A 17,210-nucleotide genomic window follows, 5' to 3' on the forward strand; every position below is an offset into this window, starting at 1 on the left:
ATTCGCGAAGTCTCAAAGTTTCCCACATTTCAACGCCATCTTAGATCTGACTGGCGGGAACAAATTTCAAAGCGTATCTGGCTACCGCTGATTTTAAGCCAGAAATTAAATTTAACAAGCCATTTTGAATTTCTTGCATTAACTACCAATCCTCATTTACCAGACACTTTTGAGTTTGATATGTGACAGTTAAAACTTGTAAGCTAAACAAAAACAGAAGCTGTGACTGAGGTTTTAAATTAAACCAGTCATGGAATTTATATTGGGATATAAAAAAATTCTTACCCTTCTGAGGGCATCATGCGGATCGTGTTTTGGATTTAGAACATACAGAGTTTGGCCTTGTTTGATGGTGCCACTGAAGACTCTTGCAAACGCAACAAATGACATATTTATCTCTGGTAGTTCCTCTTCCTCATTAGTTTCAACCACATCAGCTTTTGTTTCCTCTGAAAATAATGTATTGGTTTATTGGTATGCATTTCATGTACAGTTTGCCTCAGAACCTTTTTCATCATTCATTTTGATTGCGCCTACCCCTGCTTTGGCCTTTTCCAACATTTGAGCACGTATTTCTCTTGCTAATTGCTGCCGTCTTGCGATTTCCTCTGAAGTCATTGGTTTTGGCTTATTTTCAGGCAGATCACGCTTTTCAACCTGATAAGATATTAGAGCATGGAAAGTCAATAGCTTCAGGTATAAATAACATATTAACGCACACACTAAAAATTTATAAAAAAAACACTTTAGATTACATATTATGTAGTCATCTTATGAAGCTCAAAATTAATCAAGTAGCACGCCAGCAACAGTAAGAATTCCAGTAAGGTTCCAGAATGCTAGCTAGCTACATATCACCATGCCAGTTAAAAAATAAATAAATTCACTTGTCTACCTGGCATGAAACTTAATCCATTTGGTCATGAAAGAATAGTAAATATTTTCAGGTTGTTCCTTATTAATTAATAAATAAATTATATATTTATACATTTCACCACTAGAGAGAATAATATGTCTGACAAAGCATGATTTTAAATAAATAAATATATTCCACAAGATTTTCATTTGATCAATAATTAAAAATGAAATAAATTTTGTGAATCTGCACTTACTGGTAACATTTTGGAGATGAATACTATAACTGGTGCATTATCTGAGGCACTGCATCCCATAAATGACTCCTTAAGAGCTTTGCTCTCTTCTGGCAAGATGTCGAATGTTCCAAGTTGTGAGCTCATGAGACCAGTAACTCGAGCTTCGCTTAAATTGGCGGGAGAGGGAACATCTTTACAAACCATATCTGTGAGTGTAAAATTGAAATTAATAGACACACAGGTGAGATGAATTCCAACGCACCTAATACTGAGTTGGCTAGAGGCAACCACTGGGCAAGAAGGGCTTTGATTTGTACACGATGGTCCGGGTGCCGAGCATCTCTGGCACTCATCTGACAGCCCACCTTCTGTGCCATTAATTTTAGCTTCTCCTTGTCTTTCGCTTCATACACCGACCACAAGTTATCTAGCACCATTTGCACAAAAATTGGCTTCTTTGCTTTTTCCTGGGCGCCAGCAACTATTTTGTTCCCCTTGATATAAAAGTCTCCCCACACAAACTTCCGTACCTCGACCTAGAAAGGGTTAAAATACTGTATAATTGAGCAAAACTTGAGTATGAAAACCAACCGGATCTAAATTCATTTTTGGTGCAAACATTTTTGCAAAGTAACTGACGTTGAAAGCCCACCCATCAACAGCACTGGCGAATACAACATTTCCCTGTTCTGGACTGAAGTAAAGCTGGGAATCATCTGCTGCTTCTAATCCAGATGTCCAGGTATCCGTACCCTTGGAAATCGCCTCAGAGGCAAACAATTCACCCATTACAGCATTCACCTAAAATGACAATATCATAACTAAGCTCACAGGAATAAAACAAGCAGAAAAACTATTTGCACCTGTTCAAGAACTTGTGTCAAATGAACGTAGGCATCAAGAGGCTGTAGTTTCATTTCATATATGAGTCTGTCGATTTTGTTGAGTACCAGCACAGGTTTAAGGTTCTCGGTCCACGCTTGCTGGATGCACACTTTGGTTTGGGGGCACACTCCTTCGACAACATCAACTACGACGATGGCTCCGTCACATAGTCGAACTGCAGTGGACACTTCGCTGGAGAAGTCCACATGTCCAGGGGAATCGATCACATTGATCAACATATCCTCACCCTCTGAAAATAAAAGCAATAAGCATTAAATAGAGAGCAATTTTTATCTTAATTGGGCTTTCCTTCTAAGCAAAATTAAAAAAAAATCGAAGTTGCTGATGCCTCTTATGAAGCTCAGTAATTTTAAAAGAATTTTTCTAATTTTGCAATGATTTAAGATTCAAGCACAATAAATTATTTTAAAACTTAATAATTAATATACCATAGGTATGTTTTAAAGCAATGGCACTGCTCTTCATGGTGATGCCCCGTTCCTGTTCGTCTGACCGACTGTCCATGTATCTGTGAGGTAAATTGTAAGTAAACATGCAAAAGAAAGGGCGTTTTAAGTTCTACGGCACCTGTGTTTTCCTGCCATAGCGGCTGAGATAATTCCATTGCTGGCGACCAGCGAGTCAACGAGAGTCGTTTTGCCGTGGTCCACGTGAGCCAGCACACAAACATTGCGCACATTTCGTGGCTTTCCCTGCAAAATCCGCAGCTCCTCCACAGTGGCTGTCCGCATGTTGCTCCAGCTGAAGAAACACTGTAAACTAAGGACACTGTAAGCTTGCAACCCTTTCCCCAGCTGGCCAGCTGGGCTACCACATGGGTCTGTTTTGTTTATTGTTGCGAGGAGACGATTGGCTCACGTGAAACAAGCTTCGCTCTGATTGGTCATAGCTCAAAGCAGAGCGCTAAGAGAGCATGGTTTTCAGGAAACAGCACCTAGCTTACATATAACATTATACTTCTTGCGTAAACAAGTAGTTGGATATAAACTTGTTAATTATTTTTCCCCATTTAGAGTAATTCGGATCTTATTTATAATATATTAACTTGACTTGTTGGTTTTGGATAACAAAATGAAAATAGCCAAAAATGGAATTTGGGGATAATTTGTTACTAAATGGTTATGTCAATTGCGGCTCTGTCAGGACTAGTGAGGCAGATGAAATATGAAAAAATAGCCTATTTCACTAGATTCAAGTCGCAACCTTCGTGGTCCCCTGAAAGGATGGGGCCCCAGGACAGAATTCCACGGTAGTTACCCTCCTGGGAGAACAACGCCCTATCAGGATTATTTCTGATACCACCAACTTTAATTGGTTCCCAAAGTTGGAAATGGAATATATGATTTAGGAAATTGATTTTAATTGTGAAAATATGAAGATTAAAAGGCGAGCGGATCATGGAAGCGTAAGTTCTTTAATTCCTAGGTTAGGAAAATGAAATAGGCTGGTTTAATAAGGACTTAATTGTATTGAGAACTGAATTTAGACGATAGAGAAGAAATTATAATGTGTATATTACAACGAGGTTAATTTGAAATCCAATATCTTCACTTTGAACAATGTGAAATTAAATGGAATCGGAACAGGAACTGAACTGAAATGAAGAGGAATAAGCTATAAGTGAAATATTGGACTCTCACCACTTACTCTGCCAACTAAAGAAATATGTTAGTCTGCGGACGTCTCCCACACTTACCCGTTGTGACGTTGTGGAAAAATTAACTTTCAATTAACCGCTGGTTTTAAAGGGGCAAGAAGTGGGGTTCGGAGCACTTACCTTTGCAGTGCAAAATATTCAAAAAGTTACATAATTCGTTGAGCGAGAAACTTATTTATTTTCAGTTCTGTTAGAAAATTATATAGTTCTGAATTTTATGGATTTTATAAGGTTTTCATAAAATCCATTATCAATCGTAAAATTATGATTCCAGTAATTTAAAATATCATTGGAAAATTGAAGTCCATTAGTATTAAATTTGAAATTATCAGATGAGATATTAATGGGGATGCCGAAAATAGTTAAATTATACGTATTTAAAATAAAACAGGATCAAACGGCGTTACAGAACAGACAATATTAATTAGCTGATCACAAAAATTGTTCAGTTTTTCACCTTCAATAATAAAATTTTTAGTACTCTCCCCAATATAATGGACATCAATATTTTCAAGAGGAACACACGTAACCAGAAACAGCTTGAGAGCTGCAATAAAATTTCTAGATTCTTCTACACGAATATTCACACTTGGACATAAAACGTTTAATGCTCGCAAGGATTTGCTTATTCCATTCTCACAATTCATCCACAGAATATCATTCACCGAAATATTGCCACTTTCTAAAATCTGGAGCTTCGGTGAATGCTTTATCACAAATCTCAAAAATTCCGAAGATTGAGTTGAATCAATACAGCTATAACTGTGGAACTTTATATGTTTTAAATGCTGAAGTGTTATACGAGAGCACTGATTGGAATTCAAGAGCTTATAATAGCCGATATATTGAAATTCTTCAAGAAGCGGACAGCTCAAAATAAGACTAAATAAATCGAAACCAAATGATTCGGTAGAAGAGCAGTCGTAAGAAATAATCGATAGAGACCGCAAGGACTCTGAGAAATTTTTCAAAGCCATGCCAATAGCTTGAGGTTGGAATTCATCCATCACGATTTTTTGCACATTTTTCAATTCCTGTATTTTCCACAGGTTTTCCATCGTTTTGAACCGAGAAATTAAATGCAGCTCATCCACTATCACATTTTTGGGCCACTTGCACTTGCTTAGTCGGTGGTCTAAAGTGACCTTTTTCAGATGGCAGCATCTTTGAGAAGGCAATAAACTCAGGAAGTCGTCATCCCAATTGTCCGAAATTCTGAAGTGAACGTCAACCACGCATTTTCGAAGGTAGGGAAGACGCTTGTAAAGGTATATTTTTGCCCGCACTGCCTGTATTTTGATGAGCTCCTCTTCCTCAAAGTAAAGTGGAAAGGCAGACTCTTGTTTAAGGCATAGATCCGTTAGGTTTTTTAAGTTGGCCAATGGCCTGTGACCGTTCTGACTGAGGAAGTTCTGGGCAACGACAAGATGAAGGGAACTGGAATTTCCATGAATAATCATAATATTAAATATATTCGTTTCAGTTTTCTGTTATTTCACGTTATTGCTATTTATACATAATTGAATCAATATGTGCTACAATTAATTGAAAATTATGTGCTTTATGAAAATTATTCCATGTATATTAAATTGATCGAGTATTATGAAGTTTAATTACAAAATTAGTTGCATGTGCACCTGCTAATTCACCAACTCTTATTCCAAGCTTACCGCGCATGCATTTTCATAATTCAAATCAAAATATATGAAATCCTATTTCTTAAGCATGAAATTAATTTAGACTGGAAATTGCTTAATAATAAATTATTAAAAAAATCAAGCATTGCACTAAAATAAAAAAAATCCATGTTGGAGGATATCTAGTAGGAATCAAACTTTGAAAGCTTACTTTAAATGCGGAAGAGAATTGCTTATTCTCAAGACATCTCCTGGGAAAAGCACAAAGTTTCCCAACGCTGATAAGCTCCTTAAATTTCTCATTTGTAAAACATCCTCGAGGACGTCAGTCCGACTAAAACTTTCCGGGAATTGGATTTTGCCGAGCTGCCTGCAATTTTGACAGATATGTTTCCAGACTTGATGCCAGCTCTTCTCCGGCACGCATCTCAAATCAAACTCTTGCGTCCGCTCGTTTAGAAGCAACTTTAGAAAGGGAACGCTGACGGACCTGCTGTACGCTACGTCGATCAACCTTTGCAGCAGCGTACTGGCTGTAAAAATGGCCGAATTTTACTGCCACGCTGCGTAAATTAAACATCGTACTCACGTAAAAGCTGGAAGCTATTTACACCGCTGAAATTGCAAAAGCGTGTTTCATTGCTCAAAACCTTTTCCACGCTCAAATCCATTAACGATGGGAAGGCTCGCCGAAAGTCCTGGTGAAACGCTAGCCGCGCCTTTTGAGCAACATTCACCATTGCTTGCAAACCTTCTGTAGGGCTAACAAATTAAATCATAGATATGAGTGGTTTTTAGAAATTCGGGAAATTTGAATATTCTTTTAGGGTGCCTGCTTTATAGCTATTAAAAAAAGAAAAAGGAGGCATGAGTTCAATGACAAGGATTTTACAACACTCTCTTACTCGCACATATTTACGCCCTAATATCGCAGATAGGGCGACTGTTCCGCTTATCAATCCTTCAGTGCGGGTGGCATATATTGATTAATTAATAACAAATATTAATATTATCTACCATTGCACAGATCTGACGATGTAGATAACGTTAAACTGCATTTTTAGTTAATGTGACTATTTGTATGGATTCTTAGAAACTAAAAGCTTGTTCAGATTCAGATGTTGCAGAAAATTTAAGGGGAAATAACGTTGGTTGCAAATAAAAGTCCTTGACCAAATGAAATTAAGCCTGCACTCCGAAAAAACGGTTTAAAAAATTGGTTTTGAAAAACTTATTCCCCTCATCAAAACTTACAAGTCGTTCCGCCGTTCTTCGGCCATTCTAGCTGTATGTGAGCGGAATGAAGCGATTGCTGATGTGACAGTCAAGTTGCTAAATATTCTATTGCAGAAAATCGACCCAAAAGGAAGTGCCTGTGGCCAAGGTCGAAGAAGGGTTTGCTTTGGTGACGTGTTGGCTCAGCTCGCGGATGAATTGCGGGAAGTGTGTTAATAAGAGCGAGCACGATTTGGTAAATTTAGATGGGCTGACAGTCTATAAATAGCGTCCAATGCAGCCGCTGCGCCCAATGACGTCTTTCGGACAAAGTTATTATTCTCTTCAACAGCAACCAAACTATCAGTCGTAAATATTAATTAAATTTCCTTCGACCTGCACGTGTATGCATCGTCGTTAACGTTGACAAATTATCTATCAAGTTGTCAAAACGACGCATTGATGTGCTCAGCTTTAAAAATGCTGTCGATGCGCGTATAAATTTTTTCTATAAGTATATAATTTGAAAAAAACGCTTCAAATGAAACAGAAATAATTTTAGTGGTTGTATGCCGTGAGTTTAATAAAATTTTGTATTTCATTTTATATAAAACTGAATGCAGATTTACCTAGAATTAAGATGCAATATCCTTTTAAATAGTGTAATTACATTATCATGAGCAATATACTCTATTATCAACTATTGTTATGTAACTTAATTTTTCGAGTATATATTGCTTTAAGCAAGGTACTATTTTTTGCTTGAATTAAATGCTCTAAAATTTAAAAATTTTGAAGTCGTTTCTTTTTTCAACAGAGGGTCTGTCCAAGAATGCTTAATTATATCAAAATAAAAAATTAATTTCTTTAATGTTCTTTAACGTTAGTCTTATAAATCACACTTATACTAATCTAATTAATTCGTTGTCAAGTCTACTAAAGCTAAAATTATTTTAAAAATTGCTGTAAGAGCATATCAGATATGTTTTTGGCATAGTGATATTATCATTCATGAAGAGAATGCAACTTGATGCTTTGTATTCGGAAGAATCGTGAGGGTTGAGCTAAATAAAATAATATATTTATTTGTTTTAATGATTAACTTGTGTGGTGTCTTTTATTGAAAATCATGTTTGAGAAAATATACACAAAATATGTACAGCTTGCAATAGTTGTATATTTACAGTTGATGCCTTTACACTGAAATTATAACGACCAAGACAAGAGACTCAACCAAAAGTTGAAAAACTTTTTACGTAACAAATAATCGGACAGTTTTACTTATAAAAATCGCAGATCACTATTCTGAAGACGTACAAGTTATGCGTTTGACATCAAAATTGAGACGAAATTATTGGGAAACGTTCTATAACAGTGTGTGTTAAGTGTGTCGGTCTAAAAGTACGAGTTGTCAAATTCAATGGGTTAGAGTAAGAAGTTGATTTCAGCTACGAGTGTTGAAAGCATTTTTTACCAGCATTCTTAGCACAAAGTTCCTTTTTTAATTATAAAACTACACTCGGCTTAGCCCAGCCGGAGCTACATAATTATCTTTACGCTTTTAGTAGTTAATAATTTATCCAAATAGCCGTGTGTGTGATATGATAAATGTTTACAACAATAGAACGACTTTATTCTTGAGTTACATTATTATTTTGTCGCACGGTAATAAAGGTTCAATAAAAATTATGATTGTTTACAGCAGCAAAACATTTTTCGGCATTCGATATCAAGCTCAAGCGCGTTGCACGATCTACGGCCTCTGTTTTAGCGATTAATTCGACGCTTTTTCTACACTTGGAACAATTGATTACCGAATGAGAAAGCTCTTAAACTGCGCTCAAGCCGGTACTGCTTCTTTATGATTTTGATACTTCAATTCTGACACTCTGTTTCCTTCCTTCATTTCAGTACAAAATTATGGTCCTTCGATTTACTTTTAGAATCGCGTTTTTTTTTCAATTTTCCAGTAAAAACATGCAGATGAGTGTGTGTGTTTTTGTAACAATCGTGAGAGGAGGAGATTCATATTAAGTAACTATATCGATACATTATTATTCCGTAACTGCAGAGGGCAGTGGGATTGTGTCGGATGAGAATCAGAAGGCTTTCTAAATTCGCGATAACAATAATTATCTGATGGATACACATCATCGGATTCGAGCACCAAGTAGAAAAATATCCGTTCGTTGTGTTGGAAACCAGATATTTTCTTCCACATTTTTACCACCTTTCGCTTTGAATTCAGAAAATGTGAAGTGAATTTGGATCAAAAAGCCTTCTTTGGAAAGTATAAGCGGCTTGGCAGGCGTTTTATCGGGCACACGGACAGTAAATTTGTCTTTATTGATCAACAACAATTTGTCAACTATTTACACGTTTTCATTATTGCGTCTCGATTCAACTCTTAAATATGATGTAACACACGTGTCGATAAAAATTAATATTGAATAGAAAAACGTGACGCTAACCGTACGAATAGTATGTAGTTTTACAATCGAGAGAGGAGGCGATTGTGCATGTAGGAGGTAATAATAAGCGAGTTAGGAATCGAGAAAGGTGCTCTCGTAATTCTATAGAGAATATAACTCCGTCGACGACGAGTCTCGCCTCCAAACACTGGTGTGTGTCTCTTTTTCGTGCGTTAAATCCATTTTACGTGAGTGTTTGAATCAACCATATTTCGCGTATCGTCAAGGGAATCCACAGAAGGGAACATTTCTGCTCTCATCTCTGCTACATGTTAAATTAAAACTTTGTTACCCGCAATTATCACTTTAATTTTAAACACGGTGCAATCAATGTGCTCCATTTGAATAACAGTGTTTTCATCAATTCATCTTTTGCTCGAATATAATATGTACAACTACAAATTGGATATAATTTTTATAATGTGTGTGTGTGAAAGTGAAAAGGCCTCTTGCATACTTCATTTTTCCTCACACGAGCATATAGCGCACTCTTTCTGAAAACGATAAAACTCGGGCGATTTCCGAGGAAATTGTCTACGCTGCGCAACGAAATTAATAGTCTGGAATAGAGCCGGAATGTTGTTCGATGAAGTTGAAACGGCTGTTTCGTTCAGAGAAAAGCTTGATGTAGGCGTTATAGAAAGCGAGCGGCGTAAAATAAGGCAGAGTTTGGTTGGTCTGCTGACAGGAAATGTCACATCGAAAGCAGGCAGTTTTTTATAAAATTTTGTTACAACATGAAGCACATTTATCCTCTGATCCATCACATCTCGTCATATATATCTGTGCAAAATATTCTTACAGACAACAATTCACTTAGTAAGGTACGTGGTGCATAAGTGCAAAATGGCTTAGAATAATATAGTGGATTCACATTTTAACATTTCATTATAGCATTACTTAAATCGATAATCGTCTTCATTTAATTACGCACGTTCTCCTTTAATACTTGAAAGATTCTCTGTCGTTCGATATTGTTTGCTGACAGCAGCGCGTATGATTTGTGGTAGAATTTTTTAAACACCTTTTTAGGATCAATGGAAACTAGAGGACCCAAACGAACGTTTAAATATAACACAAGCCAGCTTGTAATCTCCCAATTAATATCAAGTTAACAAATCGCGCATACAAAATAATCAACGAATTGCTTCACTGAGAGTGATTAACAATCTATCTGTCATAACTTGTCTTTTGCTTTTAAGAAGTCATTATCACAGTCCGAATGTAAAAAAGACTAGCTCGAACAATTAATCAACGAAACAACACAACAACATATTTTGCTTTATAATTATTACTCTTCAATTCGTCATTCATAAATGGGTATACATATAGAATATTAAACTGAGTGACTTCCTCTAAACTTGAATAAAATCTTCGCCGGTGATTTCTTAATAAGTACAGCTGCACTGCAACCGAAGTGTTCGTGTACGCACACTGTACATCGTTTTTGTCTTTGTTTTGTTTGCATCCTTTAACATTCGATCTATTCCGTGCTTGATTTTCACGAGCCGGCGGTAGCGAGGATGGCTTCGAACCCACGCTACGAGAAAGCCTTGTAGTGGATGAAGAAGAAAATCAGAAACATGAAGAAGGCTACTGGAAATACTACTCTTGAAATCACGTCAATTGTTTTCGCAACACGTATTGGGTGTGATGGCTCCTTTTTGCGCACCTGAAATGCAAAACGAACGCTGCTTAGTGCGTGGAATTCGCTAGGATGAGTACATCACATCAACAGCGCTGCGGCTAAAAAGAAATTTCGAAACGACCTCTTACGGAGCTGCAATTGCCCGAAAAATCCGATTAGGCCTCATTTGAAATGAGATGAATAAAAGTATTCTCTCAAAGGGATTCACCCCATAGATTGAATCGTATGATTGCAGAAATGCACACTTATCACGACAGTATTTGACATACATTGTAGATGCACACTAACCATCTCGCATGCACATCATGCTTTGCACTTAATTCAGGGTTCTGCACTAATTTAGCGAGAGTGCATCAAGGTATAGGTGTGGGGTGCCGGCATTCTCTATACTAATAAGAAGAGTTTAATATAAAAATGTATTGCAAAGTAAGTGTGAGAGGTGGCCAGAGCTCTTAAACAAAATATTGTGAGGTGGGATCTGTTGGCTGTTTATATAAGTTTCAGTTTGACTTCGGTCTGTTTTAGTTAATCGTAATTTTGATGGACATGTTCAATTATTGTGGTGTCTGTGCGTGGATTTTCGCAATTTATCATGAATAAATGATTTTATATTTTTATGATTCGAAGTAAAAAGTGCCTTTATTATGAGGTGAGACTCATGTATATGAAGAAAACTTGATAAAATAAATAAAAACGAATCTAATAATAGGAACCAGTAAATCGATAGAAGAGTAAACCCAGAGATTCCAATCAGTACACACAGAACGATTTTCTATTCTAGTCATACGTGTGTCGATCGCTGTACGTCTGCGTAGTTCTATGGATATACATCAATTATGTAGTTGTAAGAATCGTTTTTCGGTGGACAATAAGACATGCTCTTTTTGTGATGACAATGCTTTTTTTCTGGATTTGCAAATTAAAAGACTGCCACCTACAGCTCTTCTATTTAAAAAGTTGTCAATATTTCTAACATGAAACTAATTAATAAGGCCCCCTGAGCACTTGTGAAACAAAGAGAAGAAAATATTTAAATAATAATATGTAATAGTAAAAAATAATACGAAAGTCGGATATGGCCTGCATATTACTCTAAAACACAGTTTCATGTCACGTACGTGTGATGTAATCCAGTTTGATATATTCTAATTTTTATATTGGGAGCATGTCAACTTGTTGTCTAGACACCAAACCAACCAACCAACCAACCAACCAAAGGGCCAAAGGGGATGTACCTCAGTGATGCTGCCATGGCATCCGTTATTGGCCGGATGAGTGCAAGGGTCAGTTCCTCCGCCGCAGTTGGTGCACGCCACGATGTCGTTTGGGCCTGCCGTGGTGACTGTACTGCCATGGCCCATGGGTGACGAGAGCTCAACGCCCCCAGCGCCGCCCTTCTTGTTGGCCTCGGTGCCCTGGCAAAGTACACACAACAATCAAGATCCCCAGGCCACGAGGACGGGGTAGTCAGTCACCACAGCAGGGAGAGTAGTGAACCAATTATTGTTCTTTTAAAGCACTGATCGACTGATCAGTTTTGAGTTTTTTGATGCTGAACCAGCAGTCATGGAATTTTTATACATTAAAGAGAGGTTTAGAAAGGGGAGTTAGTTTTGTGGACAGATTATCATACGCCAAAAGAGGTGAAGAGACAGAATGAGCAACAGACAGGTAGAGAGGCGCAAACAGTGCTGTAGTAGTAATAATAATAATGGACCATAGATAGGTCAAAATGCTTGGTGTGTGTTAGAGTATAGGATACATATTTAACAACAGTACGCAAAACCAACCTGAAGAGTTTTCAGACAGGGTAAGTGTTATTATAAGCCAATAAAATTGCAAAGGCCAAATTCCACTCGAACGGATTCAAAAAAACAAAAAAGCATGTTTTGAGTCTAATTTAAAGATCGCAAAGATCGTATTCCCGGATTTACACATTTCAAAATTTTTAATTATGCAATTTGGTCAGCAAAGCAGTTTTGCAGGTTGCATAATCTAAAATTATACATAGTTAACTGCCTTGTAGAAAAATTAATTTGAAATTTTTTTCTTTTAATGGGAAATTTTAGCTTTTATTTTGAATGCAGCTTCAGGGGCTTTTTGCAAAGAAAGGCCTCAGTGCAGTGTAATCGAGACTCAGCTAATTGAAGTTCAAAACCTGGTATTTACATACGCTAATGCTTACCTCCGACTCTGAGCCAGAAATTCATTGAAGATCTTTTTCAAGAACCACAAAGAACTTTGGATATATAATAATAATAATAATGAACAATCAAATGCAAAAAGATAGAAGGAGGGAGAGTAAGACAGCAAGAAGAGGAATACAAATTATCAATTTAGGTTGAACTAATGCTGAGGTGTTCAAGTAGAGGACTGTTGTGCACTAGATTCAATAATAACTTTTATATAAAACTACAGCAAAGTCTGCTCCCTCTAATGAATCAAATCGGTAGTATTTGGAGTATGATAACTGCTCTAAGTTCAACTAAAGCCAAATCCAGTTGGACCCTATTCATTTGCCAATTTCTGAATAATCCACAAATAGTTAAAAAGCCAATTTCAATGAAGAGAATCCATTTGCTTCCTTTCTTAAAATTAATATATAAAATGTGCAGCATTGTTATTTGATTGAGTTTGGACGGCCCCGATGGGCCGGTTGGGGCCCATCACCGGCCGCCCAATTAGAGAATAAACAGTAACGGTGAGCAAGCGCGACCTAAAGTTGAGGGATTAAAATAATTAAATTGCTTCTGGCGTATGTATGAGATCACTAGATAAATGAAAAACGTCCTAACTCATCAGTCAGTCGTGTGGCTGCTAAGCAGACACCAAGGGCCAATTACCTGCTTTTCCTCAAACTCACGGATTTTTGATCTCTAATTCATATATATAGTAATCACCATTCATATACAATTAGGGATTCGCATAATACTTATGTATAGATGTAATATAGAAAAGTTTGGAATAAAACAACTCAAGAGCAGAGGTAAAGATAGAAAGATCACAAAGACGAACGAACGTTTCCAATTCAGACAAAAATGGAAAGTAAAATGAACCAATTTTTGAGAAATGAGACGTACAGAGCAGGCAGATATATTCCAAAGATTATATAATATATGTTCACTATAATCTGGGCTTGGTGAGGCAATAGAAAATAACATCGTATATAATTATTTATAGGTAAAATGCTCTCAGCGGCACTTTGTTTGGAAAATAATCAACTGTATATATTCATAATTATGAAAAGGTAAGTGACCCCTGTTGCAATTTGTGTCAAAAGAAGCGCCGCCTAAGTAGCAGTAAGGGGTCTAAAGCTCAGCATTCGCACAACGACAAGAACAACAACAACAGCTCCCAACTTGATTACAAGATACTCTCTACACTGGCAGGCTCATCTAGATCTAGACATCCAGAGAATAATTAAATATTAATGCAGCCTACTTACCCAGCAGCCGGTTGTTTTAGGTGGAATTTCATTTGGCCCCGAGAGAGATTGAGAGAGAGATTGAGAGAGAGAGAGAGAGAGAGAGAGAGAGAGAGAGAGAGAGAGAGAGAGAGAGAGAGAGAGAGAGAGAGAGAGAGAGCAGGAAGAGGCTTAAATAATTTACAGCGGCACGCAAGATAGAGAGATTGGGAATATTGAGTTGAACTTCGAGACAGATAACAATCGCATGTTGAGCGGAGGAGAGAAAGAGAATTGAGTGCGTACTTGGCTCTTACTAGTTTTTTTTTCCAAAGCGTAGAAGTGTGCTTAAGGCACTTCTGGAGCTCTAGAGGATGAAACGTCGTTAGGAGTGTGGAGTTATCAGCAGTGGAATTGGCATCCGCATAAGGGAGTTTGTTTTGCACAAAAGATTGGGTAGAAAAACCGATAAAATAACCATTTGTACTCAAATACCGTTAATTCTAAAGCTTTTTTAATATTATACATGAATTTATAAATCGAGTTTTTTTTATTCTGACAATGAGATTGAATTCATGATAAGTTGATGAGAGTAAAAACTTCAAGTTTGATAGATTAGTTTAAAACATTGAGAAGTGTTTTTAGAGGATCGCAATGCATAAATAAAAAAAAATCACTAAAACAATTTTTGAGCTCCTTCTTTATCATGTTCTAATAAGGAACAAAGATGTTGAGAAAATCTTACTGCACGTCAAAAGCAGATATACGTTTTAGATTGGTGACAGGATGAAGGTGCAGGATAGTTAGAATTATACCGTGAGAGGGAAAGAAAAGAAATTGCCAATTCCAACTAAAACAAGTCGGTGAAACCATACGAGAAAGGGGGTGAAAAAGGAAAGCGTCTCTTACCTTTAAGCGCACTCACGTTTAGAAAACATTATTTTTAACATTTAGCTGCAGGAAACTTTATTTTTGTACTAAAAGGTCCACCGACGATTCAGCGGCACACTTACGCAAATGAGGGACAGTTTAATCAAGTCTACTGAACGGTGGACTTAGCCTTAATTATGTATAGCGAAGGGTGCTGTTATAAATAGAATCGATCTGAACCGACACCAAAAATAGTGGAACAGCAATAATTTACATAGAAAAGGATGCCATGCGACATGCATAACAGTACCTGCCTTACCAACGGGCTGGCCAAAATAATGCCAATTCTGTTGAGAACGGCGGGAAGTCTCTGAAAACAATAGACATTTGCACACGGGCTCTATTCTGACAAATTTCAATATTGAGAAGATGGAGTATATATAAAGAGAGAAATATTTCTAAACGATAAGATAAGGGGGCTAGAAATCCAGAGTAAGAGCGAGAGGGGGCACGATGCGTCTGGTTTGACACCTGGAGTGGAAAACACATCATGCGGTTTATTTGCGAAACAACACGTTTCCACTAATTAGAAATATAAGGGGAGGACGAATTGAACTGACTTGAACGAATATCATATTTTTGGCAACTTGATGGGACTTTCGCAAAAAAAAGCGAAGCGGAAATGAAAGTGAAAAACATAAAATCACTGTAGCACTCTTTTGTTTACTGTTCAGCCAAAAAGCTTTTTGATCTCACGCGCAGAATAGGAAACGAAAACAAACAGCCGATTAAATTGGAAACAGAGAGACGGGGGGAATAAATCGGTCGAGTGTTGTGTGTTGGTTGGTGTTCACGATAGGGCGTGTTGATGCTTTAATCGCACACTCACAAACACACACGTGTTGCTGTGGTCATGAACGAACGCGCGGATTGTTTGGGTGCTCTACCTAAAATCGAGGCTGTGTGGTTAGTTTCGTCATACAACGGGAATGAATAATAAATATATTTCCCAATCACTGCACATTGTTGGCGGTCAACTCGGAGTAATAATTAAATTAGTGCTACTGCTTACAAAACTCTATGATTTACGAGTAATGAATGTGATGGCAAATAATTTGGTCTTATCTGGTAAATTTCTCTCGAGTTCATTTAGATTATGGAGAATATTTGTGATTTAGTTTCAGCGTGAACTCAGTGAATCTGAACCTGAACTTTGTGAAGCACACCAATCACGTGGGACCTGCTTTCTCGTATTCCAGGCTGAGCCACAGTGATTGGTGCGAGTTCACAGGAGAGTTGCAAAACTCGCAAGCCTCTCAAAAATGTCGCGAGGCTTGCTAGGTTTGGAACTCGGATGCAATACCTGCGCGACGGGGTTCTCGCCCGGCCTGTAGACGACGTTGTGCTGCGGCCTCTTGCGCCCCACGTAGTTGACGCACACAAACTCGAGTAGACTGGCGTAGATGAAGCACATGCACACACCATCCCACACGTTCATGGCCGTCAGGTTGGACACGACCGGCAGGGTGGACCGGAAACCGTTCGACGTCGTGAAAAAGTTCAACATGGTCGTCACGCCTATCATGACGCGCGCTGGCACCGCGTTCCACTCCAGCCAGAACGTGATGAACGAGCTGGTAACCAGGATGATGCCCGGAATGAAGACCGTCGTGAAGTAGAATGCTCGGTCCCGCGTGAAAATCAGTTCGACTCGCAAACAGCTGTAGTTGCCTGTGGGCGAAAAGAGTTAATATCCAGTTAGTCAGAATATGATTGAAAAAAAGCAACAAATTCACTCCAAGAAACTCATCCTTAACAAGATCTACACATCACAGTTTCATTTGATATTTAATTATTACTTACTAAAAACTATTCTGTATGTATGTAGTTTTGTTTCTAATTTTTCTAGGATTATTTTTTTTTAATTTCATTTCGAAGATCATCTTTAGCTTTCGAAATTTCGACAACTTGAAATAATTGTTCCTAATTGAAACACGATTAATTTGGCTTGTGACACTATTACTCCTAAGATCTTCCTTATTGTTAGCATATAGCTGTTAATTTAGCAATTTAATGCATTTATTTTTTTTTATTTATTTATTCTCACATTTAGTCATAATAATACATTATAGTATCACAGGTCAAGTACAAAAAATGAAGCATGTGAGAATGGGCAACACTTCTGTTAAACAAGTAAATAAGACTCTGTAGGAATACACAGCCGAAGTGAGCCCAGACTAGGAAATAAATAAAGTTCAGTTTATTTCTCCAAAACAAGTTATTGGATATCAAAAATAAAAAAAAAACAC

The 17,210-nt window shown here is 37.4% G+C and overlaps 3 protein-coding genes across 8 annotated transcripts in view; all 3 read right to left on the bottom strand.

Annotated features, from left to right (window-relative positions):
* The window catches only part of LOC135937925 (elongation factor-like GTPase 1), a 76,539-nt gene extending 73,695 nt beyond the window's left edge, over positions 1-2,844 (bottom strand). Inside the window, exons 1-8 of the mRNA XM_065481282.1 lie at positions 2,568-2,844; positions 2,429-2,508; positions 1,958-2,229; positions 1,686-1,895; positions 1,357-1,630; positions 1,113-1,300; positions 507-657; positions 286-449 (exon numbers count right to left, since the gene is read on the bottom strand). Of these exons, the coding sequence (XP_065337354.1) occupies positions 286-449; positions 507-657; positions 1,113-1,300; positions 1,357-1,630; positions 1,686-1,895; positions 1,958-2,229; positions 2,429-2,508; positions 2,568-2,731 (1,503 nt within the window). The 5' untranslated portion in view covers positions 2,732-2,844. The remainder of the gene's footprint in view (positions 1-285; positions 450-506; positions 658-1,112; positions 1,301-1,356; positions 1,631-1,685; positions 1,896-1,957; positions 2,230-2,428; positions 2,509-2,567) is intronic.
* Positions 2,845-3,061: 217 nt separating this feature from the next.
* Positions 3,062-6,843, bottom strand: LOC135937926 (uncharacterized). Its single transcript, XM_065481284.1, has 4 exons — positions 6,549-6,843; positions 5,884-6,056; positions 5,506-5,827; positions 3,062-5,094 (listed from the first exon to the last, which is right to left on the bottom strand). The coding sequence occupies exons 1-4, from the start codon at positions 6,572-6,574 to the stop codon at positions 4,035-4,037; spliced, it is 1,581 nt and encodes a 526-aa protein (XP_065337356.1). The 5' UTR covers positions 6,575-6,843; the 3' UTR covers positions 3,062-4,034.
* Positions 6,844-7,590: 747 nt separating this feature from the next.
* pHCl-1 (pH-sensitive chloride channel 1) overlaps positions 7,591-17,210 on the bottom strand; it is a 90,247-nt gene continuing 80,627 nt past the window's right edge. For 2 of the 6 annotated variants that reach the window (XM_065477048.1, XM_065477047.1), the window contains 4 exons: positions 16,265-16,632; positions 15,212-15,271; positions 11,864-12,043; positions 7,591-10,652 (listed from right to left, as the gene is read on the bottom strand). In XM_065477048.1, the coding sequence (XP_065333120.1) occupies positions 10,521-10,652; positions 11,864-12,043; positions 15,212-15,271; positions 16,265-16,632 (740 nt within the window). In that variant the 3' untranslated portion in view covers positions 7,591-10,520. The remainder of the gene's footprint in view (positions 10,653-11,863; positions 12,044-15,211; positions 15,272-16,264; positions 16,633-17,210) is intronic. The other 4 variants (XM_065477049.1, XM_065477050.1, XM_065477051.1 and 1 more) reach the window with 4 other exon arrangements.

The sequence above is a fragment of the Cloeon dipterum genome, chromosome 2, assembly GCF_949628265.1.
Source record: "Cloeon dipterum chromosome 2, ieCloDipt1.1, whole genome shotgun sequence".
NCBI lineage: Eukaryota > Metazoa > Arthropoda > Insecta > Ephemeroptera > Baetidae > Cloeon > Cloeon dipterum.